Genomic DNA, 26,311 nt, shown 5'->3' with positions numbered 1-26,311 from the left:
ATTTGAAGGGATTTCCTCTCACTTGTTTAGCTATGGGACAGGAAGGTGCAGGAAATCTCTGCAATGGGACACAAACGGCGAAGACAAAAAAAATCTCTGACAGGGGTTATAACCTTCCCTTACTCTATCCAAAATGAAGAAAAAGGTTTTGCCTATAGTTCTACCTTAACTGAACTAGCTGAGGATAGGAGCCGATGGGCTACTATGCACAGTTGTACCAGATTTTGCACTCTCCAGTTTTATTAAATCGACCTCAAAGTGTTCTACATCTCAATATTGTGTCCATTTATTAAGCAGATTTTTCTGACAAAGATAAATCGCAAAATCAATTTGTACAAATAATTGAGTTACTTTCTGCTATAAAACATATCGAATAAAAACAAAAAAAAAAAAAAATTGAAATAATCAAATTTCTTCATAAATTTATGCCAGAATGGTATAGCGCCTACAAAACTATGGGATATATTTATGGAATTTTTATTTATTTTTTTTTATACTAGTAATGCCGGCGATCAGCATCTTATAACGGGACTGTGAAATTGCGGTGGACAATTGGACACTGACATATTTGACACTTTGCGGGAACCAGTGACACCAATACAGTTATCAGTGCTAAAAATATGCATGGTCACTATTCTAATGACACTGGTACTCTATGTGCTGCTTTTATTCCTACAGGAACAACGCTGCTACCCATACAACATACCAATGAAAGAGCTCCCGATTGCCTGATCCACAGCCATTTCACTGATTGCATATATAGAAAAATGATCCGCACACCAATAGTTGTTCTTAAAAAATCTTCACCTTTTTTCAAGAACCACAGTACACAACCTCAGAAAAACAAAATATCAGTTAACGCGTTTCAGCCTATGAGGCAAGGACTAAGGCCTCAAAGGCTTAAATGTGTCAATTGATCTCATCTGGGGTTGTGTACTATGGTTGTGTACTATTGGTGTGCGGATCATCTTTCTATATTTGCTGCTTTTACTAGGGGAAGAGATTCCTTTGCAGGAACAAAAAAAAAAAAAAAAAAAAAAAAAAAAAAAATCTTTCCCCCTGTCAGAACGAAGATCTGCCTTCCTTACATAGGCAGATCTCCGTTCTGTGTGTTTTACTGACGGTCAGTGGGTGCCAGCGGACATGCAGTGCCTGGCACCCACAGATTGGATTGTAATTAATCACAGCAGATGCGGCCCCCCGGTGGCACTCAAACACCCCCCCCCCCCCCGTGGGCAATGGGCAAAAGTGAAGAATCACACACGTGATCCTGCACAGGAGGGCTGCAGTGTAGCAGTAAATCTGCTATAGGGTAGTCCGGAAGTGGTTAAAAGAGTAAATCGTAGGTTTATTCTTAATAAAGTTACCACCTTAAAATTGCCTCTACCCAACCATCGGTGACCCAACCCCCAGCCCCCCCCCCCCCCCCGAGCTAGTAACCTCTTTTTCACACACAGCATACTTCTACTTCTAATTGTTAGCCACAAGTGATCTGAACAGTTCGCAGAGATAGATGAGCAGCGTTCCAAGTGGCACAGTCTCCATTTTCTAATAGTAGATGATTATTTAAAAAAAAAATAAATAAAAGAGAAAAGAAAAGAAGTTTGCTTACTTCATCTCTTTCTAGAAACTTGGCTTTTTCTTCAGGGCTCAATGAAAGAGTTTCATCTATAAACTTTTTCAAAGCAGAATCATTTTCTAAAAAGAAAAAAAAACAAAAAACACACACACACATCAATGAGAACCAGACTTTTGGCAATCATGATTAAATCACCCTATTGGGGGCACGGACATCTCAGCCCTCACTTGTAGACCTTTGTTTTGGTGGTGGTAGAATATTCACAGAAAAAAAAAAAAATCCACAAAATGAAAACAGTGGTGGGGCGTGACTGTAAATGGTAAGTACAATAATCAAAATGACCCTTGATTTATCAGCACCATTTCCTTAGGCATAATCTAGCACTCAGACCGAACAGTTCCTGATCTCTGGGGAGATCAAACAGCAGAAAGCGGTTTATTATAGTGCTCTAGGGCTGAAAATGTGGTTTGGGGGCCAAGGGTAAGCATAACCTGTATATCATCATTATAAAAAACACAGCAGTAATGGAGGCAACAAGTTTTAATCAAAGTAGAGTGCTTATCTGTATATAACACTAAAATACACTACAAAATTGCAGTATAAAAAATTGGGAAACATTACGGTCTCAAATCTTGACTTTGCGGCATAATAACTGGATAAGATCAAAGTGAACCTATAATGACAGAAATAAGATCTACCACTGCTGGTTTTAAAGCAAACTATATCCATTATTTTAAAAACTTTAAAAATGAAAAGTCCTTTTTAAAAATAGACACCATTGGTCATGTGATGTAACTTTGTTAGCCAGAACACTCTGCTTAGAGCCTAAGGGCTTGAATGCGCATGAATTTGGGCAAGTAATTAAGCCCACCTGCCATGTATATAACACTAAAATACACTACAAAATTGCAGTATAAAAAATTGGGAAACATTACGGTCTCAAATCTTGACTTTGCGGCATAATAACTGGATAAGATCAAAGTGAACCTATAATGACAGAAATAAGATCTACCACTGCTGGTTTTAAAGCAAACTATATCCATTATTTTAAAAACTTTAAAAATGAAAAGTCCTTTTTAAAAATAGACACCATTGGTCATGTGATGTAACTTTGTTAGCCAGAACACTCTGCTTAGAGCCTAAGGGCTTGAATGCGCATGAATTTGGGCAAGTAATTAAGCCCACCTGCCATGCCTATGTGCCCCCTTTGCCAGTGAAAAGTCCCTACTTAGACAGAGGGTAAAGGATAGGGAGGGCTTAGTACCAAGGACAGGGAAATCAAGAATTTTTCTAGTAATAAAATGAAAGCTTTTTACAGGAGGTGCACAACTGAGAGCTGTCCTCCTGATCGTGGTTCAATGAGCCACCAACCCAGAAATATGCAAATACTTTACTTAGCAAAATACAGCAATGTTTCAACTCAAAAGTGCTAAAAACACAATATGAGCAAATCTACTTCCAAAATATGAACTAGCATACGTCCTTGCCAGTCTAATAACTATTTTAGTTATTAATTTTATAAACTAGACACCTTCAGGCTTCATGCACACTGGTTTACTGTAAACACTCTCTTTCTCATGACAGGAGAAAAAGCAGTGTTTTAAACTCACCTAAGCTGCAATTTTTCAAACCAGTTTATGTGAGTTTAGCAGCATTTTGGGAGTATGAAAGTCTATTTATTTCATTAGCCAGAATTTTTAATTTATTCTGGCCATTGAAATAAATAAATACTGAAGTGCTAGCTGCACCTATCATTTAGGTGCGTTTTATGTGCGTTTGCCATTTTTAGGCCAAAAAGCAGGAGCTTTGACTGCCTCTAAACTCTGCTGCTCCTAAACCCTGGTGTGCATGGGCACATAGGCTATTAAGTTGAGATAAAAGGGCTTTGCAAAAAACTAAAAAAGAAAAAAAAATTGCCAAAAATTGCTAAACATGAGTTTAAGAGCAGCAGTGTACATGAGGCCCTTAGGTTTTATTTCTGTAATATAAGCGAACTCAGAAGGATATACCAAGACTGGAGAACACAAAATCTGAAACAGCTGTGCATGGCAAACAGCTGTGCATGGCAAACAGCTTTTACCTTTCATTTTCAAAGCTTTACTACAGAAGTAACTGAAGTTAGAAGTAGACTGGCTACTAAACAACTGCTCCAGCCTTCGTAAAATTCCTCCATAGTATTTCTCATTGCCTGAATTTTAAATGATCAAAGACCAAAAAACTAAATTTAAATTTTTGAAACAAAATATTACTTTGCTTCACAGAAAATATTTTTATCCCAAAGTTGTCAGTGTGTCCCTGGCAGAAAGGATCTGCTATAAACGCTGCAAAGAGAACATCTAAGTTGGTACTGTAGCACCACCTGGTGGTTAGAGTCTAATTGTGTTTTGGAAAATGTTCTAGTTACCAAAATCGAGCTTTTCTCGGTTGTTTGCCACTGCATGAATAAGGCCCATTGTTCCACAGGCATTGCTTATGGTTTGCTTCATGAAGTAAACAGATGAATCCACATTTTGACCGTGGGATTTAATTTTTTCTTCCTCCTCTGCTTTAAATAATTCATACTGGGGAATAGAAAAAAAACAAAAAAAATGTAAACAAAAACTCTTATAAATCATTTCAACCAAATGTCATTTATTACGGCATCATACTGGCAATATTGGGAAAACACCACTCCTTCACAGCACAGGATAAGCCAAGAAAAGCAACCGCAGACATACAGATTCTGACCGTCATAAAAATAGCATTTCCATTTCAGCAAGGCGATAATACTACCAGCAGGCAAGGATACAAACTATGAATCCAGCCTCTGTGGTATGGAACCATCTAAATGACGAATTGATGTCAGAAACTTTGTTTTAGGTTTCTACCCTGGGTTACATGGAGAGGCTGTTTAGATGCTATGGGCAACAACAGTTTAAAAAACACACACTATTATAAGTCATCATGGCCATAGTACACATTTTCTTCAGGATTACACAAGGTTACAAACTACAAAAAAAAAAAAAAAAAAAAAAAAACACACACACCACACACACTGTTTTATTGGAAATCCCACATCCATTTTTGCAAAAAAAAAAAAAAAAAAAAAAAAAAAAAAAAGGAGCAAATATTTTGAAAAAAAAAAAAAATATATATATACTGATAGCCCATCTCATTTCTTGAGGCCCTAAAATGTCAAGACAGTACAAATACCCCCCAAAATGATCCCTTTTTTGCAAAGTAGACAGTCCAAGGTATTTAGTAACAGGCATGGTGAGTTTTATGAAGTTGTAATTTTTTTCCCCACAATTTTTTTTTTGTGGAAAATTAAGAAACCCCACCCCACAACATTGTAATGTTAACAAGTTATTTCTCACACGCGGCATAACAATAGAAACAAGAAATATTCACTGCGCTTAGATTCCAAGGAGCAGCTGGCACAGAATTACTGGTAACAATAACACAAGTAAAAAAATGGGTTTATGCAGCGCTGGATATATTATGTTAATAAAGGTCCACAAATGCTGGACGAAAAGTCCATTTCCTTTTCAGAACCACCCAGGGTGTAAATCAGACAATTTAAAGTGAATAAAGATATCCTCTTCCAAACAACACACTGGGCCTCTTACCGCACGCAGTGGACCACTAGATTAGAGGTGGTCAAACAGGCATAGTATATCCACAAGATGGTCACGTCTCCACCAAAGTACCAGGCACCTGGATCTTGTACAGCTCTCACGTGTAATAGATCCAATACGCTACTTTCAGTTTTCACCTTCAACCGAATTCCAGCACTCTGCAAACTCAGCAAATTCTCCTCCGAATCGAGGGAAAGGGAGAAGGATTCACGGAGTTTGCAGAGTGCTGGAATTCGGTTGAAGGACTCTCGCGGGGGTTTATTTGTGTTAAGCTCATCTAGTTTTTCCTGGACTCCAGCCTCTGTTAGCCACTAGAGTACATCCTGTGACGTGTTATTAACAATACTGTCGTGGTCGGTATATCCCTCTTTTTCCTGTGTAAAAACTGAGAAGTATTTAGTACAGTTGCCTTCTTTGTGCCATCTGTAACCATCATTCCACCATCGTCTTTTATGTGGGCAATGTGCTCTGATCTCACTTTTTTACTGTTAATATATCTAAAAAAAAAAATTCCTTGGGATTTTTTTTTTACTCTCCTCTGCTATGTGTCTTTCTACGTAGTCGCTTTTTGCCACCCTGCCACCCAAGTTGTCAATTTATAAGATATTTCTAAACACATAGCATGTGCATACCGAGAATTACACCCCAAAATACATTCTGCTACTCCTCCTGAGTAAGGGGATGCCATATGTTTGAGACTTTGTGTAGATATATTGATGCTGCACTGCTGATATGGTGATGATCACTGGTACACTGACAGATGTGAATGTGACACTAACAGATGTGTGTACACTGGGGAAACATGCTGGATGATCAGGGTGTATAAAAGCACAGATCAGCTTTTCTTTGCCTCACTGGTGGGCTCTGTGTGAGGAGAAGCAGAGCTGATCGAGCAACAGATTGTAATGTTTACATTACATGATGGGAATCGCCAGCATGTGATCATCATCGGCCGATTGGTGATGTGCTGTGTCCAGAGAACATGGGCACACCAGGAGCACACAGCTGAGCGGCTGCATTTTGAGCAATGTACAGGTAAAACCTCTCAGAATGGCGGTTGTCCCATCTGGCCATGTATGTGCAGTGGCCGGGTGGGAATCGGTTAAAGGCTCTTCTTTGGCTTTACTTCAGGCAGATAAACACACTATAAACACACTATACAATTATGTACAGATTAACCGGTTCCCGACCGGTTCACGTAGATATACTGTGGCAGTATGGCTCTCCACAACCAGAGGTTGAGCGCCCGCTGCACAGCAGGGGACCCGAGATGCGTGGCTGGAGCGATCGCCACTGGCCACGCGTGATCATGTGCACGAAAGCCAGCACAGGGATTTGTGTGTAAAACACACAAACCTATGTGCTGTCAGAGGAGAGAAGACAGATCGTGTGTTCCTACAAAGTAGGGACAGCAATCTGTCATCTCTCCTAGTTAGTCCCATCCCCAGACAGTTAGAACACAGTGAGGGAAAACAGTGTTAACCCCTTCCCTGCCAGTTACATTTATACAGTAACCAGTGCATATTTATAGAACTGATCATATAAATGTCAATGGTCCCAAAAAATGTGACAAAAGTCTCCGATCTGTCCGTCGCAATACCGCTAAAAATCGCAGATCACCATTTCATATAAATGCCATAAATCTTTCACAGTTTATAGACGCTATAACGCTTACTGCAATTTTTTTTTACCAAAAATATGTAGAAGAATACATATTGGCCTAAACTGATGAATTTTTTTTTTTTATTTGGGGGTTATTTATTATAGCAAAAAGTAAAAAATATATATTTTTAAAAAATTTTCACTTTGTTTAGAACGCAAAAAAAAAAAAAAAAAAAAAAAAACACAGAGGTGATCAATTACCACCAAAAGAAAGCTCTATTTGTGGGACGAAAAGGACACAAAATTTTGTTTGGGTACAGCATTGTATGACAGTGCAATTGTCAGTTAAAGCGATGCAGTGCCAAATTGTAAAAAGTGCTCTGGTCAGGAAAGGGGTAAAATCTTCCGGTGGTTAAAAAAAAAAAAAAAAACTTAAAGTGTATAAAGTTTTTCATTCTTACCATTGGCCCATTACCATGATGGCAAGCTTCAACTGCCAGTTGTGAGGTCAGGAGGCAGGGCCAGGCACTTAAACCACTAACCCAGTCACAGTAAGTACTTTTCTAAGAACCTGGGCTGTTTACCTCGAAACAACCTGATATATTAAAACCTAACAGGGCCTGTAATGTGCTAAATTGGGTGCTCTCCAGTTAACCACTTGCCAAGAGCCTTCCGCAGATATACTGCGGCAAGACGGCTCGGCTGTGCAAACCGACGTACCTGTACCGTGCATTACATAGTGTGGGAGCAAGTGCCCGCTCCACTCCGGGGGAGAATTTGCGGGTCCTGCAGACTCTATGTCGGCCGGCCACCCGCGATCGCGGTACAGAGGCAGAACAGGGAACTGTCTATGTAAAAAATGCAGATCCCCATTCTGATAGGAGACAACACTGAGATCTGCTGTTCCTATTGATCAGGAACAGCGATCTCTGTGTTATCCCAGTAAGCCCATTACCCACACCGTTAGAACACACCCAGGGAACACAGTTAACCCCTTGAACGCCCCCTAGTGTTAACCCCTTCCCTGCCATTGTCATTTATCGACAAGAGATAAAAATGTGTGTGTCGGGGAGGGAGCTTAGGGAGGGAGATAAGCAGGGAGCGTGTCCATTCAGAATACAGCTCTGTAAGTTCCTCTGTTGGGGGGGGGGGGGGGGGTGTCACTTTCTTCTAGTATTTGAAATACTCAGACCAGCTCATTTGGCACCAAAAACCATGCCACGTTCAAAGTCACTTAAATCCCTTTTTTCCGCACATTCTGACGCTCAGTTTGAACTTCAGCAAGTCATCTTCACCACATCTAGATGCCTAAATAATTCAAGTTGCTGTCATGTGATTGGCTGATTAGCAATTTGTGTTACCAAGCAATTTTACAGGTGTACCTAATAAAGTGGTCGGAGAGTGTACAGTTTATTTGAAAATTGATCAATCCTGATGTACTAACAGCCTATCTATCTCATTTCTCTAAAATTAAAAGGACAGTACAAATCTCTCCCAAATGACCCACTTTTTGGAAAGCAGACAGTCGAAGGTATTTAGTAAGAGGCATGGCAAGTTTTTTAAAGCTGTAAGTTTGTCACAAATTTACGGAAAATTAAGAACTTTACATACATTTTTTTTTTTGTTTACATTATGATTACTTGTTAAAATTACCTAAGAACATAAAAATACTAGTTATCAGGGTGGATATAAAATCGATGATTTAAGAAAAAAAAAAAAATAAATAAAATAAATAAGTGTTTTTTTTTTAATTTAAATAAGAAGTTTTTTCATTTATCAAATTTAATAAAAAATGCTTTTGGAGTAAAAATCTATCTAAAAGATCGATCGTTTTTCTATTTAAGATACATTAATAATTGTATATTCAGCATGAATTGAAGCTTGGTTATGTAGCATGAGGCTGTATATTCCGCAATATTTTCATTTTTGGTAAACTCATTCAATGAATCCAAGCTCTGCAGGCTGAGATAACATTCATTGGCAACATTATTGCTTCAATTAAATAAAAGAATTTGAGTAGTGCTTAAGTATGTGCGATTAACCTAAAATTGGTTCTGATATCGCTGTTTTACTAATCTGAAAACATATTTCAAATAGAATCTTTAAAATTTGCAAAAAAAAAAAAAAAATAGTATTTTTTTTTTTTTTTTTAACAGCTTACCTGTAAAATCCTTTTCTTTCTATGGACATCACGGGACACAGAGCCACAGCAATAACTGATGGGTTATGCAGGTACCATTAGGTATTGGACACTGGTCACACCCTAAGCAGGAAGTTCAACCCCCTATATAATCCCTCCCCTTCCAGGGATACCTCAGTTTTGTAGCAAAGCAATATAAGTGTATTAGAAGAGGGGTGGGACCTCTGTGTCCCGTGATGTCCATCGAAAGAAAAGGATTTTACAGGTAAGCTGTTATAAAAAATCCTATTTTCTTTCTCGGACATCACGGGACACAGAGCCACAGTAATAACTGATGCAATGTCCCAAAGCAATGCCATCTGAGGGGGGGGGGGAATCACAACCAAGTAGGGTGCAATCAGACCTGAGGACCTTGTACCGCTGTCTGCAGCACACTACGCCCAAAGGCGATATCCTCATGCCTTTTCACATCCACCTGATAAAATCTGGTGAATGTATGGACTGAAGACCAGGTTGCGGCCTTGCAGATCTGAGCCATAGAGGCCTGGTGATGCACCGCCCAAGAAGCACTAATAGCCCTTGTGTAATGTGCCCCAATCTGAAACGGAGGAATCTTCTGTTTCAAACCGTAAGCTTGAATAATCAATTGTCTAATCCATTTAGAAATGGTAGCTTTTGACGCTCCCTGTCCTCTGCTGGGGCCCTCTGGCAGCACGAACAAAATGTCAGTTTTGTGAATTTGAGCAGTTGCTTCCAGATAGGCCTTGACTGCTCTTACTACATCCAAAGAATGTAGTGACCTTTCTTCCGGAGAACAGGGATCTGGAAAAAAGGAAGGCAGAACAATGTCTTGGTTTAGATGAAAATCTGAAACCACCTTCGGTAAAAAACTAGGATGAGGGCACAGTACCACTCTATCCTTGTGTACAATCAAATAAGGCTCTTCACAAGAAAGAGCTGCTAATTCTGATACTCTTCTAGCAGAAGAGATGGCTATCAGAAAAATGAGTTTCCTTGTCAGCAAGATCAAAGGAATCTGACGTATTGGTTCAAAAGGCTGTTTCTGTAACACCGACAGAACAAAGTTCAAGTCCAAGGGGTTTAGGGGCGCCTTAACCAGAGGATTAAGACGCATCACCCCCTGCATAAAGTTTCGGACCAAAGAATGCGAAGCAAGTGGTCGTTGAAACAATACTGATAAGGCAGAGACCTGGCCCTTGATGGTACTCAAGGCCAGCTTCATCTCTAATCCTAATTGTAGAAAATCAAGAATTCTACCTATCACATATTTTCTGGGATGCCAACCCCTGGATTCACACCAGGATACATAAGCTTTCCAGACTCTATGATAAATCATTCTGGAAGCTGGCTTCCTTGCATTGATCAAGGTAGATATCACAGGACCTGAAAGCCCACGACTCTTCAGAACGTGGGTCTCAATAGCCAAACCGTCAAATTTAGCGTTTGTAAGGCAGGATGGAACACTGGACCTTGAGATAACAGGTCTGGGCGTACCGGTAGGGTCCCACTGTCATCCTTGCTATTTCTGCATACCAAGTCCTTCTGGGCCAAGCGGGGGCCACCAGGAGTACTGACCTCCCTTCTTGCCTGATCCTGCGAAGGAGTCGTGGCAGTAGCAGAATAGGCGGGAATGCATAAATCAGTGAGAACCGAAGCCACGGAATCACCAACGCATCCGTCCCGTATGCAAGATGATCCCTTGTCCTTGCCACAAATCTGTCTATCTTTTTGTTGAATCAAGATGCAAAGAGATCTACATCTGGAACCCCCTATCTTTGGCATATGGCCCGGAAGATGTCAGGATGCAGGGACCATTCCCCTGGGAGTAACTGCTGGCGACTTAGATAGTCCGCCTGCCAGTTCTCTATCCCTGGAATGAAAACTGCTGATATGCATGGCACATGCATCTCTGCCCAGACTAAGATCTGGTTCACCTCCTTTTGAGCAGCCCGGCTCCGGGTGCCTCCCTGATGATTGACATAAGCCACTGCTGTGGCATTGTCGGATTGGATCCTGACCGGGCAACCCTGTAGCCTGATAGTCCAGGCCTTTAAGGCTAGATATACCGCCCGGATCTCCAGAATGTTGATGGGTAAGGTCCTCTCGATCTTGGACCATAGCCCCTGGATCGCAGACTGTTCCAGAACTGCTCCAACCTGACAGACTGGCATCTGTTGTCACCACCGTCCAGGTCACCGGTAGAAAGGATTTCCCCTTCTGCAGGTTTTCGGGTATTAGCCACCAATTGAGGCTCTGACGCACCGCCTGAGACAGGTGCATCGGAAAGTCTAGCGCCTGAACCTTCTTGTTCCAGGCCGACAGAATACTGTGTTGCAGTAGTCTTGAATGGAACTGAGCATAGGGAACTGCTTCAAATGAAGACACCATCTTCCCCAGCAGCCTCATACAAAGGCGGACAAAAGGACACCTCTTGGTCCTGACTGTCAGAATCAGCTCCCTTAAAGCAGTGATCTTTGCCTGAGGAAGAAATACTTTCTCCTGGCTTGCATCTATGATCAGACCCAAATACTCCAGTCTTCTTACTGGTCTTAGGAAAGATTTTTCTAGGTTGAGGATCCAACCTAGATGTTCCAGTTACTTGACCGTGGTCCTCAAGTTCCCGTTCAAAGAGGCTACCGACTGGTCTATCAAGAGCAGGTCGTCTAGGTATGCTATGACAGTTATACCCTGAGCCCTTAATCTGGCCAGAGGAGGAGCCAAGATCTTTGTGAACACTCGAGGTGCAGTGGCTATCCCAAAAGGCAGAGCCACAAACTGGAAATGGCGCCCTCCTATCTTGAAGCGTAGAAACTTCTGATGAGCAGGAAAAATGGGCACATGTAGGTATGCACCTCTGATGTCTATCGATGCCAAAAATTCTCCTCCCTGCAGGATGGAGACTACTGTCCGAATCGATTCCATGCGGAAGGACTGTATCCTTAGGAGTCGATTCAGATCTCTTAAATCCAGAATGGGTCGGACATCCCCATTTGGCTTTTGGACCGTAAAAAGTTTGGAATAGAAGCCCAATCCTTGATCCTTTGTGGGAACCACCATATTGACCTCTTGCGACAAAAGTCACTCTAACGCTAGAAGGAGCGACTGCTTCGTCTCTGGGGACACCTGATCTGAGGAAACGAGGAGAGGGGGAATTCTTGGAACTCCAGCTTGTACCCTAAGGTTACCGTGGAAAATTACCCATCTGTTCTGGAAGTCCTCCTGCCAGAGCTTTGAGAACTGTAGCAGTCTTCCCCCACTCGAGCAAGCGGGGGCGCCCTCTCATGAAGAGGCCTAATGCCGCGTACACACGGTCGGACTTTTCGTCTACAAAAGTCCAACGGACGCTGACGGACTAAAGCTGGCTGGTAATCCGATCGTGTGTGGGCTTCTCCGGACTTTCAACGGACTTTTTCAGCCTCAAATCCGACGGACTTTAGATTTGAAACATGCTTCAAATCTTTCCGACGGACTCGAGTCCGGTCGAAAAATCCGCTCGTCTGTATGCTAGTCTGACGGAGAAAAACCCACGCTAGGGCAGCTATTGGCTACTGGCTATCAACTTCCTTATTTTAGTCCGGTGTACGTCATCACGTAAGAATTCGACGGACTTTTGTGTGATCGTGTGTAGGCAAGTCTGTTCGTTAGAAAGTCCGCCGCAAGTCCGTCGAAAGTCCGTCGAAAGTCTGTCGGACAGGCTGTCGGACTTTTGTAGCTGAAAAGTCCGACCGTGTGTACGCCCCATTAGTGTCTTGTCTAGAAGACTTCTTCCCCCAGGACTTCTTTCGTCCCTGGGGTTGACTCTTGTTTCTTGCCCCAGACGGGGGAGGTTGTCGTTACTGCCTGGAGGCTGAAGCTCCTGGCGCTGGGGAAAGAGTCCGTTTGAAAGAGGGACGCTTACTCTTCTTAACAGGTAAGAGAGTGCTTTTCCCACAAGAGATTCTTTTGATATAGTTATCCAAGTCTTCTCCAAACAACCTTGCACCACGAAAAGGAAACCCAGCCAACAGCCTCTTACATGGTGCTTCGGCTGACCAATTTTTCAACCATAAGATTCTACGCATATGTACCAACCCAAGTGAAAGATGAGAGGTTTGCATGATAGAATCTCTGATAGCGTCAACAACATAACATAAGGCCCCTGGAAGGTTAGCGAACCCCTGGGCCTGCTGTTCAGGTAAAACTTTGATGACCTGCTTAACATGGTCTGTTAAGTATTGACAGACTCCAATCGCTGCTACTGCAGGTTGAGCCACTGATCCTGCTAAGGAAAAAGCATCCTTTAATAAGGATTCCATCTTTTTATCTACAGGATCCCTGAACATCTGAGCGTTGTCTACAGGACAAGTCAGACTACTATTTACAGAGGAAATGGCCGCATCAATGGCCGGCATTCCCCACATCTTAATAAATTTTTCTTCCATAGGATAGTGTTGAAAACTTTTTGGGCGGAAGAAATCGCTTATCTGGGTGATCCCACTCAGAATAAAAGGAGCTTTTCAAGTAAATTATAAACAGGAAAAGCATGTGCTGTTTGAGAGTGTTTCAGCGACCCCAAAGTAGAGGATTCCTCAACAGCTTCAGGTACGGGCAACTTAAATGTGGAGCGGACCGATCCAGTAAGGATCTGTACTAAGACCTTCTCCTCTTGGGAAGCTGAAGAGGGTCCCTCTCCACCTGATTCCTCCGAGGAGAAATCATCCGTCCCATCCTGATCCTCTGAAAGGGATTTGTCTCCTTTATCCCAGAGCTCCTCTACCTGAGGGTCCTGGGAAACAGAGGAAGGCCTAGTACGTTTCTTTCCACCGAGTGAAAAAGTAATCACGGCCATTAATCTTTCCTCTAAACCAGTGGTTCTCAACTCCAGTCCTCGGGACCCACCAACAGGCCAGAATTTAAGTATTACCTTGGGGAGCTGCAGACTAGAATACTGCAATCACTGAGCAGCAAGTGATATCACCTGTGATATATTTCAGCTATCTTGCAAACCTGGCCTGTTGGTGGGTCCTGAGGACTGGAGTTGAGAACCACTGCTCTAAACCATTAATGGTTGAGGAAAAAACCTCTTGTGTAATGTATACAGGGGCTGAAGTGCCAGAAGCAGGTACAGCCCCAGACCCCAACGGCTCTCCCTGACCAGCCGTCCCTGGCCCCTCGGGGGGGGGGGGGGGATGTAGCAGACAGGGGGTCCTCAGAACCCGAACGAGATCCCCTAGTGTCTCTGGTTCTGGGGGTATTTGAACCTCTTCTACCCATAATGCAAAGCAAGAAGGTGTGAGGTATCCAAAATGAACACTGACTGCTGAGCGATTTAGTCCGGCAAAGCCTTGCTACCAAATGCCCAGTCTGGTGTTCCCTTAGTAAATGCAGCCTAGGAGAATGCCTGTGTCCCACCTTACATGCAACCGTCAGCTCTGTGTCCCTCCAAGACTCAGAGCACCTGTAAAGTGTGCTTTAAATAGCCATGCTTCTGCCACTGTGAGCGTCTGAGCACGCTGACGCTCCGCCCCCACTTTCGTTTTCGAAAAACGAGCGCTTCCCGCACTAGCTGACCCTTCCGGGACAAGCCTGGAGGCAGGCTGGAGGTGGAGGAAGAAGGAGGAGGCCAGCAGTGATGGGGCCTTCATAAGCAAAGGCAGCATGGCAGCGACAGTGCGATTTAAAACTGCCTTACAGCCCATCTGTAGCCTCCCCCTAGCCTGGGGGGAACATTCCTGAGGAGAAATCTCCCCCATCCCATCCTACCTGGAGCCGGTCAGAGGAGCTGTGCAGCGTCGAACGCTGAGACAAATCAGCATGAGAAGGTATGTGCTCTTGGCAGCCCCCGGTGGTCACAATAGGCATAGCATGCATTTACCTTAAAGGAGAAAACCTACTAGAATTCAAAAATTCTGTGGAATCTCCTCTTACCTTATCCAGCCGCAGGCTTCTGTATACACAGACCCAATCTTCACCTCTCACGGTGGGCTCCGTTTAAAAAAACGTCAGAGACTGGGGCCCCCTACAAATAGGGGGATCCTGCAGTTCTGGCCCTGTAAAGCACCCAGCCAGAAATTAGGAGGAGATTTAAAGCCATTTTCTGATCTGCGGGGTCCAGCTATCTAAAAAGAGAAGTGTTACAGGTAAAACCTTGTTTCTTCGGACACGAGGGCCGGGTACCATCCAATTCGGCCATGAAAGGACACTTTGAATGGATCCGGTTCGCCTGGCTTGCCCCAGTATAGGATATCAGGAAATTCTCTTTGGAGCTTCATTACAGGACATCTTTACACGTCCAACAACTAAGTCACTGGCGTAAAAACTGAGGTATCCCTGGAAGGGGAGGGATTATATAGGGGGTTGAACTTCCTGCTTAGGGTGTGACCAGTGTCCAAATACCTAATGGTACCTACATAACCCATCAGTTATTACTGTGGCTCTGTATCCCGTGATGTCCGAGAAAGAAATGAAGGTTTCCTAACTACCAGCAAGGATAAGTCCTTACATTTAAAAAGAGCACCTATCATTTCGGATCCATTATAGCAGCGCCTGTTAGCGGGCATCCACTCACCTGCAGCTGCCAAACGTCCCTCACCTTGGTGTGTTACTGCCGCATCACCAGCTGTCCCATTAAAGTGAATGGGACTGTCGGTGAGTCAACAGTGGGTCAGAGGAGGAGCCGCTGCAAGACAGATGACAGTGCTCTTTAAAAATTATGATTTAAATCAACTCGATTTAAATCAAGCCTTTTTACTAGGGATTTAAATCATGATTTAAATTGTGATTTTAAAATCGACTTGATTTAAGTCAAATCCACCCTGCTAGTTATGGACTCAAGTAGACATGGAAAGGCTATGTATATACAACAATCTTGATAGCAAAGCACTGTATAATCCCACTTCATTGTACAAAAATATATTTTTTAAAAACAAATTTCTAAAAAACCTCCACTGTACCACAAACGGACGATCAAGTACATATTGTATATAGTTTAAAACAGAGTATTGACATTGCAATGGCAAATCCCTATACAGTATAATGTGATGCCCAAGCAGCAACAATGTTGATGGAATAAATGCAACACATGCAGTGTTTATATAGGAATATGTACTTTCATGAACTTTGAACCCCCCCCCGTTCAATACAGGCAAAGGATAAAAGTCACTATAGATGCATGGGAATATTATATACTGTAGTGTGGTCTGGACTGAATGAAGGGAAAAAGACGTATTCATCAGTGGCCCACAGAGTCTCATGTGTGCACTACAGGTGTCCATTCATTCTCCCACCCCCCATGTATTTAAACATCCATATTTAAAAAAAAAAATAAATAAAAAAATAAAAGTCCTGGGCTTCCATATACGTACTGCATAATCAGTATATTTTTCACTCTGCCAAGCTGGCTTGTTCATAGCAAAGTCATCTGGTCGCCCGGATTGAGAAAAGTGGGGGAGGACAGAACGCCAACCTGACCCGTTTCAACGGTTCTACCAGCCGCCTCAGAGGTACGGCTACCATGTTAGGCATGCATTCTATCTGATCTTAAAATGGCCCCCCAGTCTCCATCACGCATATGTGCCACGTCATAATGTCACTTGTGAAAAACTGTGCGCGATGGCATATATGTGAACGCGCATGCACATCTTAGACCCCTTTCACACTGAGGCAGTTTTAGCGATAGAGCAAGCCTCTAAATAGCGCCCAAAAACCACCTCCCATTCATTTCAGTGTGTCTTTTCACACTGAGGCGGTGTGCTTGCAGGGCGTTAGAAAAAGTCCTGCAAGCAGCATCTTTGGGGCAGTTTGGGAGCGCTCCCAAAATGCCCCTGCCCATTGAAATTAATGGCTTCTAAAGCGCCTAAAAAAAAAAGTTTCAGAAGCGCCGCATCACAGACGCTTTTAACCCCTTCTTTCGAGTTAAAACGCCCTATCGGCCGATAAGCGCAGCTTAAACAGCAGTAAAGTGCAGCTAGAACGATCGTCGCTTTAGCGCTAACGCGGCCCCAGTGTAAAAGGGGTCTTAGACCTGAGTAATATAAAGAATAGAAGGCCAGCATAATGCCTAGAAATAAAGTGCAAATTGTGCCATCTAGTGGGGAAAATGAAGTAAGCCCATACAATGGGCATCAAAGTAATGCAGTGTATAATTCTTCAGACTCACAGCAGTTAAAATGCTTATTGATGGGCTCAGAGAAACTAAGACTATCATTCAATCCCGGGGGCTTGGTCTCCTCCAATTCCCAGATCCACCTGGTTTCATGTTGAAGGACCAACTTGTCCAAGACCCCCCTAGAACTCCGGGGGACGACAAGAACCCAACATTTAAAGTGTACGTAAACACTCCTATCGTTTTCTACCAAAGAAGCTGCCATCTTTGCCTCCATGTAATCTACAACTGCCATGATGCACATGTGATCCGTTATGACACCAGCCACTGGATGGTTTGACAGTTTGGTTGAGAGCACAACCAATGAGAGTGTCACATTTACGGCAGGTCCCGGAAATGAAACTGTTTTATGAATGGGTTTACGTCCACTTTAAAAAGGAATCTAGGGTCTCTATTATGTTCCAGACAAACGTGCCTGGCAGGGGGAATTTGAGACGATACATCAAAATCTCATATAGGTAATCCTGTAACTGTTACTAATCTTTACGAACAGTCTACTGACTGGTATGGTACCAGCTGATTGGAGCTACATTGGCTTTTCTCCAATCTTTAAAAAAAGGATCAAGATATATCCCTGGGAACTACAGACTACTTAGCCTAACATCAATAGTATGCAAGCTCTTGGAAGGGATAAGGGACTATACACAAGATTTTAGTAATGAAAACGTTATCATTAGCAGTAATCCGCATAGATTCATGAAAAATTGTTCTTGCCAAACCAATCTATTAACCTTCTATGAGGAGGTGAGCTGCCATCTAGATGAAGGAAGGCCCGTAGACGTAATGTATCTGGATTTACCAAAGGCATTTGATACAGTTCCTCACAAACGTTAACTGTACAAGCTAAGGTCTGTTGGCATGGACCAAAGGGTGAGTACCTGGATTGAAAACTGGCTACAAGGGCGAGTTCAGAGGGTAGTGATAAATGGGGAGTACTCAGAATGGTCAAGGGTGGAAAGTGGGGTCCCTCAGGGTTCTGTCCTGGGACCAATCACATTTAATTTATTCATAAATGATCTGGAGGATGGGATAAACAGCTCAATCTCAGTATTTGCGGACGATACCAAGCTAAGCAGGGCAATAGCTTCTTCACAGGACGTGGAAACCTTGCTAGAAGATCTGAACAAATTAAAGGGATGGGCAACTACATGGAAAATGAGGTTTAATGTAGAAAAATGTAAAATAATGCATTTAGGTGGCAAAAACATGAACACAATCTACTCACTAGGGGGAGAACCTCTGGGGGAATCTAGGATTGAAAAGGACCTGGGGGTCCTAGTAGATGACAGGCTCAGCAACGGCATGCAATGCCAAGCTGCTGCAAGCAAAGCCAATAAAATATTGGCATGCATTAAAAAGGGAATTAACTCCAGAGATAAAACAATAATTTTCCCACTCTACAAGACACTGGTCCGGCCGCACCTGGGGAGTATGCCATCCAGTTCTGGGCTCCAGTCCTCAGGAAGGATGTGCTGGAAATGGAGAGAGTACAGAGAAGGGCAACAAAGCTAATAAAGGGTCTGGAGGATCTTAGTTATGAGGAAAGATTACAAGCACTGAACTTATTCTCTCTGGAGAAGAGATGCTTGAGAGGGGACATGATTTCAATGTACAAATACCGTACTGATGACCCCACAATAGGGATGAAACCTTTACTGCGAAAGGGCATTTAAAAATACTCAAGGCCATTCACTAAAATTAGAGGAAAAGCGATGTAAAGGGGTTGTAAAACCTCATGGTTTTTCACCTTAATGCATTTGGGTTAAAAACATTCTGTTGTACTGCAGCCCCCCCCCCAACCCCCGCTTTACTTACCTGACCCCGATCTTTCTCCGGCCGGGAATGAGCACATCAGCTCTAGCTGCTGTCTTGTGTCCTGATTGGATAAACTGATAGCAGAGCAGACATGGGCTCCTGCTGCTGTCAATCAAATCAAATGATGCAGGCGCCGGGGGGCGGGGCAGAGTCCTGCATTCTGTGTGAAAGGACACAGAAGCAGGACTCGGGAGCGTGCCCGCAAGGGTGTCCACCTTAGGAAAGCCTTCTCCAATGTGGGCACTCGATGCGGGGAGGAGCCACCAGTGCCGCCGGGGGACCCCAGAAGAGGCGGATCGGGACCACTCTGTGCAAAACAAACTGCACAGTGAATGTAAGTGACATGTTTGTTATAAAAAAAAAAAAAAAAAAAACCTACACACAAAGGTTTACAACCCCTTTAACCGGAAACTGCGTAGAGGGTTCTTTACAGTAAGAATGTGGAATTCTCTTCCACAAGTAGTGGTTTCAGCAGGGAGCATAGATAATTTGAAAAAAACTTAGATAGGCACATAAACGACCACAACATACAGGGATATACAATGTAATATTGACATAAAAAAGTGTACACACACACACACACACACACACACACACACACACACACACTGGACTTGATGGACTTTTATCTTAATGCATTCTATGCATTAAAAGGGGTTGTTAAAAAAAAAAATTGTTTTTTTTTTGTTTTTTTTATTATTTTAAAATAACAAACATGTTTATACTTGCCTCCTCTCTGGCCAGTGCCCCCATGGCACTAGTGCGTGCTCACACCAGAGTCCCTCTGCTGTGTCCATTGACACAGACAGCGGGACTTTGCCCCGCCCCCATCACTGGCTTTGACTGACAGCACTGGGAGCCAATGGTGAGGGGAGAAAAGATCTACAGACATGCACAACGCTGGATTGATTGAGGTCTCAGGTAAATAAAGGGGGGCTGAGAGGGCGATGCTGACATCTAAACATTTTTTTTTTTTTTTTTTATAAATTCTTTATTTAAGAGAGGAGAACATGCAGAAATACAGAGATTACGCTGGTACATATCACAATAAAGCAGACAATCCCCAAAGTCCCACATATAGATAACCCTGAAAAGAGGGGATGTCTGCTATCAGAGAGGAATCATATCGCGTATCAAGGGAACAGGAGTCCTCCGCATCCTTTTTTACGGCAAATGCCGTTGTATTTCTTGAAAAAAAAAAAAGAAAGATATTTGAGCCCGTAGGTGACCAGCTCAAAAAAGGCATAGCACCTTAGTGCTGATAATACAGACAGTACAAGAGAAGAGGAAGAAGATAAAACAGTCGCATCCACTCCCCTTTGGGTCCTCCCAGAAGCGACCCCCTCAGGGGTGCCAAGCCACCAGCCGTCCGTACTCCTCAGAGTAATAGAATTCATGCCAGTGGAACCATGTTTTGGAAAATGTCTCGTTTAGGCCTTTCTCCGTGGCCACCAAGTCCTCCATTGCATGCATGTCCGCCACTCTTTTCAACCAGCCCGCCACTGATGGAGGCTGCGTCTGTTTCCAATTCAAAGGGATGCAGCTCTTTGTCGCAGTGATCAAGAGCGGCAACATGGATTTTCTATATCTTCTACTCGGGATCTCGTGGTGGTGCAAAAGGAAGAGCTCGGGGACATTGGCAGTACCCGGTCTGTGAATTTCTGGATGATGCGATGTACCTCTACCCAGAAGGGTTGTAGGATGCGGCAGGTCCAAAAGACATGCAGGAGCCTTCTGAAATCCTCCCCGCATCTCCAGCATAGGTCCGTGCTCTGAGGGAACATCCTATGTATCTTTTCCGCTGTATATTACAACGGGACAGTATTTTGTTTCCCGCTTCTTGTTGTCTTGCGCAAATAGAGGTCTTCTGGGTGAAAAGAATGATCCTGTCTACCTGCTTCTCTGTCAATTATATATCCAATTCATGCTTCCACCTGGAAATATAGGGAAGCCTATACTCCGGGGGCGGCGATACCAGTAGTTGATATATCAGGGAGATTGCATGTCTCAACGGTGTCTGATCCAGGCATAGTGGTTCAAAGGGGGTCAATTGCCTCTCATAGGCGGCCGGGGAGAGCAATGAGCCATTGAAGTGGGACAGCCGGACCTTTTGCCAAAAAGAGCCCACTCAGGGCAGGATCGTCCAATATTTGCTGCCTATTTCTCCATTGTCCATTAGTGAGGAAATTTTGTACCTGTGACCTCTCAACCTGTTTCAAATATAGGAATCTAGGATCATTGAGACCCGGAGTGAAGGCCAGGTTGTCCACTACCGGGGTGAGTGAGGATGGGGGCGGTGCGACCGACAAGTCTCGGAAAACCTTCCAAGCCGTCTGTATTGTCACCCCCACCGTGGGTTGGTCTGAAATCCGTTTTGGAAAGGGCTTCTGACACCAGGGCAGCGATCCCAGGTGTACCCCCATTAGGGATTGTTCTATTTGCACCCATTGTTTCAGGGAGCCATGGCAGCACCAATCTAGTATATGTGTTAGATGGCATGCCGTGAGACTGGCGTCCGGCAGGGCCAAGCCACCCTTCGGTTTAGGAAGTCGGAGAACGGTTTGAGTTAGCCGTGGCGGTTTCCGGGCCCACACAAAGTGGACCAGCACTCTGTTCACCGCTTTTAGGAAGGAGGTCAGCACCTGTATAGGTAGTGCTTGGAAGTGATATAACAGTCTAGGCAGGATATTCATTTTTACTATGCTGCAGCGACCGAACCAGGAGAACAGCCCATGCTACCACTCCTGTAGATCTTTCTTTATGGCTATTAGAAGAGGAGGGAAGTTGAGGAGGAAGATTTCCTCTGTCCTACCGGGCAACAGGAACCCCAGGTATTTGACACCCAAACATTTTTTACCTTAATGCAAGCAATTTTTTACCTTAATGCAACCACTTTGAGATAAGAAAAAAGCCTTCTGTGTGCAGTAGCCCCCCTAATACTTACGTGAGCCCCATCTCTGTCCAGCAATGTCTACAGAAGTCTCAGCTGTCCAGGACTCTCCCCCCTAAATAGCTGACACACAGCAGTGGCGTCATTGGCTAACTGACTTTGACAGCAGTGGGAGCCAATCAGGAGAGAGAGGGGTGGGGCCAAACTGTAGCCCCGTGTCTGAATGGACACATGGAGCTGTGAATCGGCTTGGGTGTCCCCCATAGCAAGCTGCTTGCTGTGGGGGCACTCAACAGGAGGGAGGGGCCATGAGCACAGAAGAGTCACCGAGAAGAAGATCTGGGCTGCTCTGTGAAAAGCCACTACGCAGAGCAGATAATTATAACATGTCTTTCTTTTCCCTCTATCAAAGACTTTACAAATCACTTTAAATGGCCACATTTAAAATGGTAGTAAACTCAATACAGCAAATTCAGGAAAAACATAATACAATAATATAATGCACTTTCAAAGACAGCGGGATAGGCTGAAGTGTCTAATAAGCATTCTTACTATTCCCGCGGTTTATCTGTAAAGTTGTTTGTCCTGGCCGAAGCCAGCGCCATCTTTGTGGAAACCTCTCTCTGCCTTTTCCACCCGCATTTCCGCCCTCTCTCATACTTCACTGCATGTTTCTTGCGCATACACTAAAAGAGTAAGTTTTAAATAACAGTTTCCATAGTATTTAACGTCGCCTGACCAATCCTGTGCTGCTGCTGTGTAAACATCCCCTGTGACGTAGTTAGTCACATGGGGTTTCAGGAACTAATGACTGTCAGAACTCTCAGTGTTACACTGAAATGGTGAGAAGTAACACTGGCATAAACACAGCACACTGCTCTACAGATTGATGGCACACTCAGAGTGCCATCAATAGGAACCCCAATGCACATGTGCGAGTGACATAATAGACCGAAAGAGCAGGCAATATCTCCTAAATGGCACACTATGAAAAACTTTTAGACCTCATGCACACTGGACGTTAAAATAATGTTATAAAAATGCCAGTAGCTTTGCAGTGAGTTTTTCAATGTTAAACGTTTTTGCATTTATCAGCTTTTGACGTTAGAGCGTTTTTACAGCTGAAAGACTCCTCTCAGAACCCACTAGTTTTGGGGTTTTTTTAAAGCCAAAAAACGCCCCAGCCAAAAACTGCTGATAACATCCTGTGTACATGGACACATAGGATAACATGATGGGGAGTTTATTGACTGTAGAGAAAAAAAACATCGGAAGCCAAAAAACAGATGCTGTAAAAAACGTCCAAAAACATCCAGTGAGGCCTTAAAAGGCACCAACTAGTAGGTTATATTATGCCAATTTAAATGGAGCCAAGTTGTCCACTAGAGTTTACTACGAAGTTAATGGCAAAGAGTTGAGTTAATTCTGTTGAGATATGTATGGTGACCACTAGAGGGCCCTTATCTTACACACAGATATTTTTATAAGTAGAGGTTTTTATATATTTATACATAGCAACAGTAATTTAAAAAACAAAAACTCTGCGCTTACTCTGTCGAAATAGCGGCTCACACAACAAAACAGAAAATTAGCAAAGGGACCAGATGCATAAAAAGTGTAGCGCTACTTATATTAAGAGTATCATCATTATTGGATACTCTTAATATAAGTAGCGCTACACTTTTTATGCATCTGATATATTTATACATAGATTTTTTGATTAAAGGGATTTTTTTTTATAAATAATTGTATTTACATAAATAGGTGATGGTTTATCTCATATTGTTTGGGAGATGCTGCAGTTTTTACTGTACTGCAATATAGAATGAGGTTGAGAGAAAGTTGTTAAAAATGTACAGATACTTGTTATGTTTATATGGATTTGATAGGATGCTTCCGACAGCAAGCCTTATTCCATTTTCTATTTTTCATTTGGGATCTGGCATTATATTTATTTGGTCTAGGGATGAAGTATGTGGCATCACAGTTTGTAACCAATAGTATCTGACCAGGAGATAAACAAGGCTACACTGAAAAAAAAAAAAAAAAAAAAAAAAAAAAAAAAAAAAAAAAAAAAGGAGGCAACTGCGAGCTTCCCGATGATGCACTTCTTGGAAAATGCATTGAGGCTGTGCAGTCGCCACGTTTGGTGGGGGACCCGTGACTTTTTCTGGCCAGTGGAAAACATGCCAGCTCAGCCGAGCGGCGTTTGTCTTACAGAAAGGCGGTCTGTGTTGGTGCTTACCTAAAGCACCTAGAAATGTAAGTGCAATACTTATTGTATTTTGAATACAACCCCAAATAATCCGAAAGAATCGGGCCATGACAACGTACCAGTACTGTGTCAGAGAATAGCAAAGCTCTAAGTAAAATTACTACTGCTGATGGGCAAGTGGTTAAAGTGTACATGCAAGAAACAAGACTCTCCAACAGCAACACAGACAGGAATAAAAATGCTATTTTCCCAATACAGTATGCTAAGGCTACTAGAATCCCTCATCAGCTTTTCATTTCCATTCATGTACCTGTTATATCAGCCCTCACTTCCTGTCTAGTGAAACTACTGTTACTATAATATTAAGGAAGGGTAAAATCTTTTTAATGGAGCTCTGGATAATGTAAAAGCCTCATGGAGGAGGGTTGCCAACCTCCTGCGACATTATTTTACTGACAAAACATTGAAAATGTACTAAGAGCGCTTTTTTTCCCCCTGACAACATGAAGAAGAACATGACAGAATTACTATTAGAAACAAAGACAATTTTTACAGTGTAAACGCAATGACAATACCCATAACAAGTAATGTGCCTGGTTTACACATAAGTTCAATACAGTGTGACAAAAATACCAGCCACCATGAGATACAGTTGAAAAACAAGTCCCGCTATGCATGCCACAGAGAGCAATGGGTATTACCAGATTGTGACTAACAGTGGAAGTGGCTTAAAAGAGGATTAAACAGAACCGCCCCCTGACCACTATGGATGGGCCAAACGACCCCCTGTTCGGTTTGCACCAGAACATTGGAAAAGTTCGGAACTGAATAACGAACCCCGTTGAAGTCTATGGGACCCGATCTGGAAAAATCAAAAGTGCCCATTTTGAAGGCTTCTATGCAAGTAATTGGGCATACAATGGTTTTGGGGGTCCGGGTACTGCCCTGGGGGACATGTAGCAATGAAAAACAAAGTTTGCAAAAAACGTAAATTTTAAATGAGCATTGATTTATTGATTCTTAAAGTAAAAGCATAACAATGAAAAATGTGTTTCAATATAGTGCCTGGGGGGGGTCTCCTTAGTCCAACTGCAAAGTGGCCAATCTGTACTGTGTATAGAAGCTTCTGCAGCAATAATTGCATTTATAAAGCCAAAAAAAAAAAAATATGTATGATGAGGCCACAATGTAGTGCACTGGGAACAAGATTAGAGATTTTTTTTGGATAAACTCTGGTGTCTCTTCCACAGACTTTTGGAGCGGAAAAAATTGGTCTTTGGGTGTTAATTGCGCCCATGAAACCTACACCAAAAAAAAAAAAGAAATTCTTCCAGATGAAATCAAAACCCACAACACAAGGCAGCCTGGAAGTCCTGCAGAAATTCCACATCCCAAAAACACTTCATCACTGACAACGGCATCAGGGGCTTCTTAGATGCTGGCAATATAGGACTGATTCATTTTGATAAATGTCAGACGGTCCACAGAGTCTGTTGAAAGACACGTTCTATTACCAGTAACAAAACCTCCAGCAGCACTGCCCGATCGGAAAGCATGCTGTATGCAGGGCAGCCCAATTGCATACTGGGCAAGTTCTGGCCAGTGGTCTATTCTCATGACCCAGTAAGCCAGCGGATCGTCGACTGGAAAGCTCTTCATCTCAATTTTCACCCCTAGATAATCGTCTGTGTGATGCAGACGCTGCCGATGGGATGTGGAAGGTGACAGCCCTTGGCGGCGAGCACTAAAAAAAAAAAATTGTGAAATGCTGCCTGTGCGACAGCGGGATGGGAGCCAGTAAGTGCAATAGGTCTGCACCAAAATCAGCCCTTCATTGGTAACAGTCACTGATCTACAGGGGAAATAGAAGTCAATGCAGGGAGACTGATGAGGAAAGGAATGTGCTGGGGGGGCTCTGACAGGACACAAGTGTCTGGCAGGAGCTGAGATGGACACACAAATGTGCGGGGGTGGCTATGATGGGGACTCAAAATGTGCAAGGGGGTGTTAATGAGGACACGATGTATGGGGAGTGTCTGATGGGGACACAAATGGGCAGCGAGATTCTGAGGGGGACAGAAATGTGCCGGACAAATGACAGGAACACAGATGTGAGGCCTCATGTGCATTAAAAGTCCAGCCCTTCTGGTGGCAGCCTTTCAAATTCTATCCTATCCCATGGCTGTGGATTCATTTATAAATAATTTTTTTTTTGGCCCACGAATATCTAATATATGATGTGGCCCTTGAAGTAAAAAAGTTTGGAGACCCCTGTTCTAAAGTATACTA

General features: G+C 43.1%; 1 protein-coding gene across 1 annotated transcript in view; it reads right to left on the bottom strand.

The window, feature by feature from the left end:
- The window catches only part of UCHL3 (ubiquitin C-terminal hydrolase L3), a 96,693-nt gene that overhangs the window by 67,095 nt on the left and 3,287 nt on the right, over window positions 1-26,311 (bottom strand). The window contains exons 3-4 of the mRNA XM_073612677.1: window positions 3,984-4,140; window positions 1,613-1,698 (exon numbers count right to left, since the gene is read on the bottom strand). Of these exons, the coding sequence (XP_073468778.1) occupies window positions 1,613-1,698; window positions 3,984-4,140 (243 nt within the window). The remainder of the gene's footprint in view (window positions 1-1,612; window positions 1,699-3,983; window positions 4,141-26,311) is intronic.

Source organism: Aquarana catesbeiana, linkage group LG02, assembly GCF_042186555.1.
Source record: "Aquarana catesbeiana isolate 2022-GZ linkage group LG02, ASM4218655v1, whole genome shotgun sequence".
Taxonomy (NCBI): domain Eukaryota; kingdom Metazoa; phylum Chordata; class Amphibia; order Anura; family Ranidae; genus Aquarana; species Aquarana catesbeiana.
The sequence above is the reverse complement of the archived record's forward strand: the minus strand, read 5'-3'. Positions and strand labels throughout refer to the sequence as shown.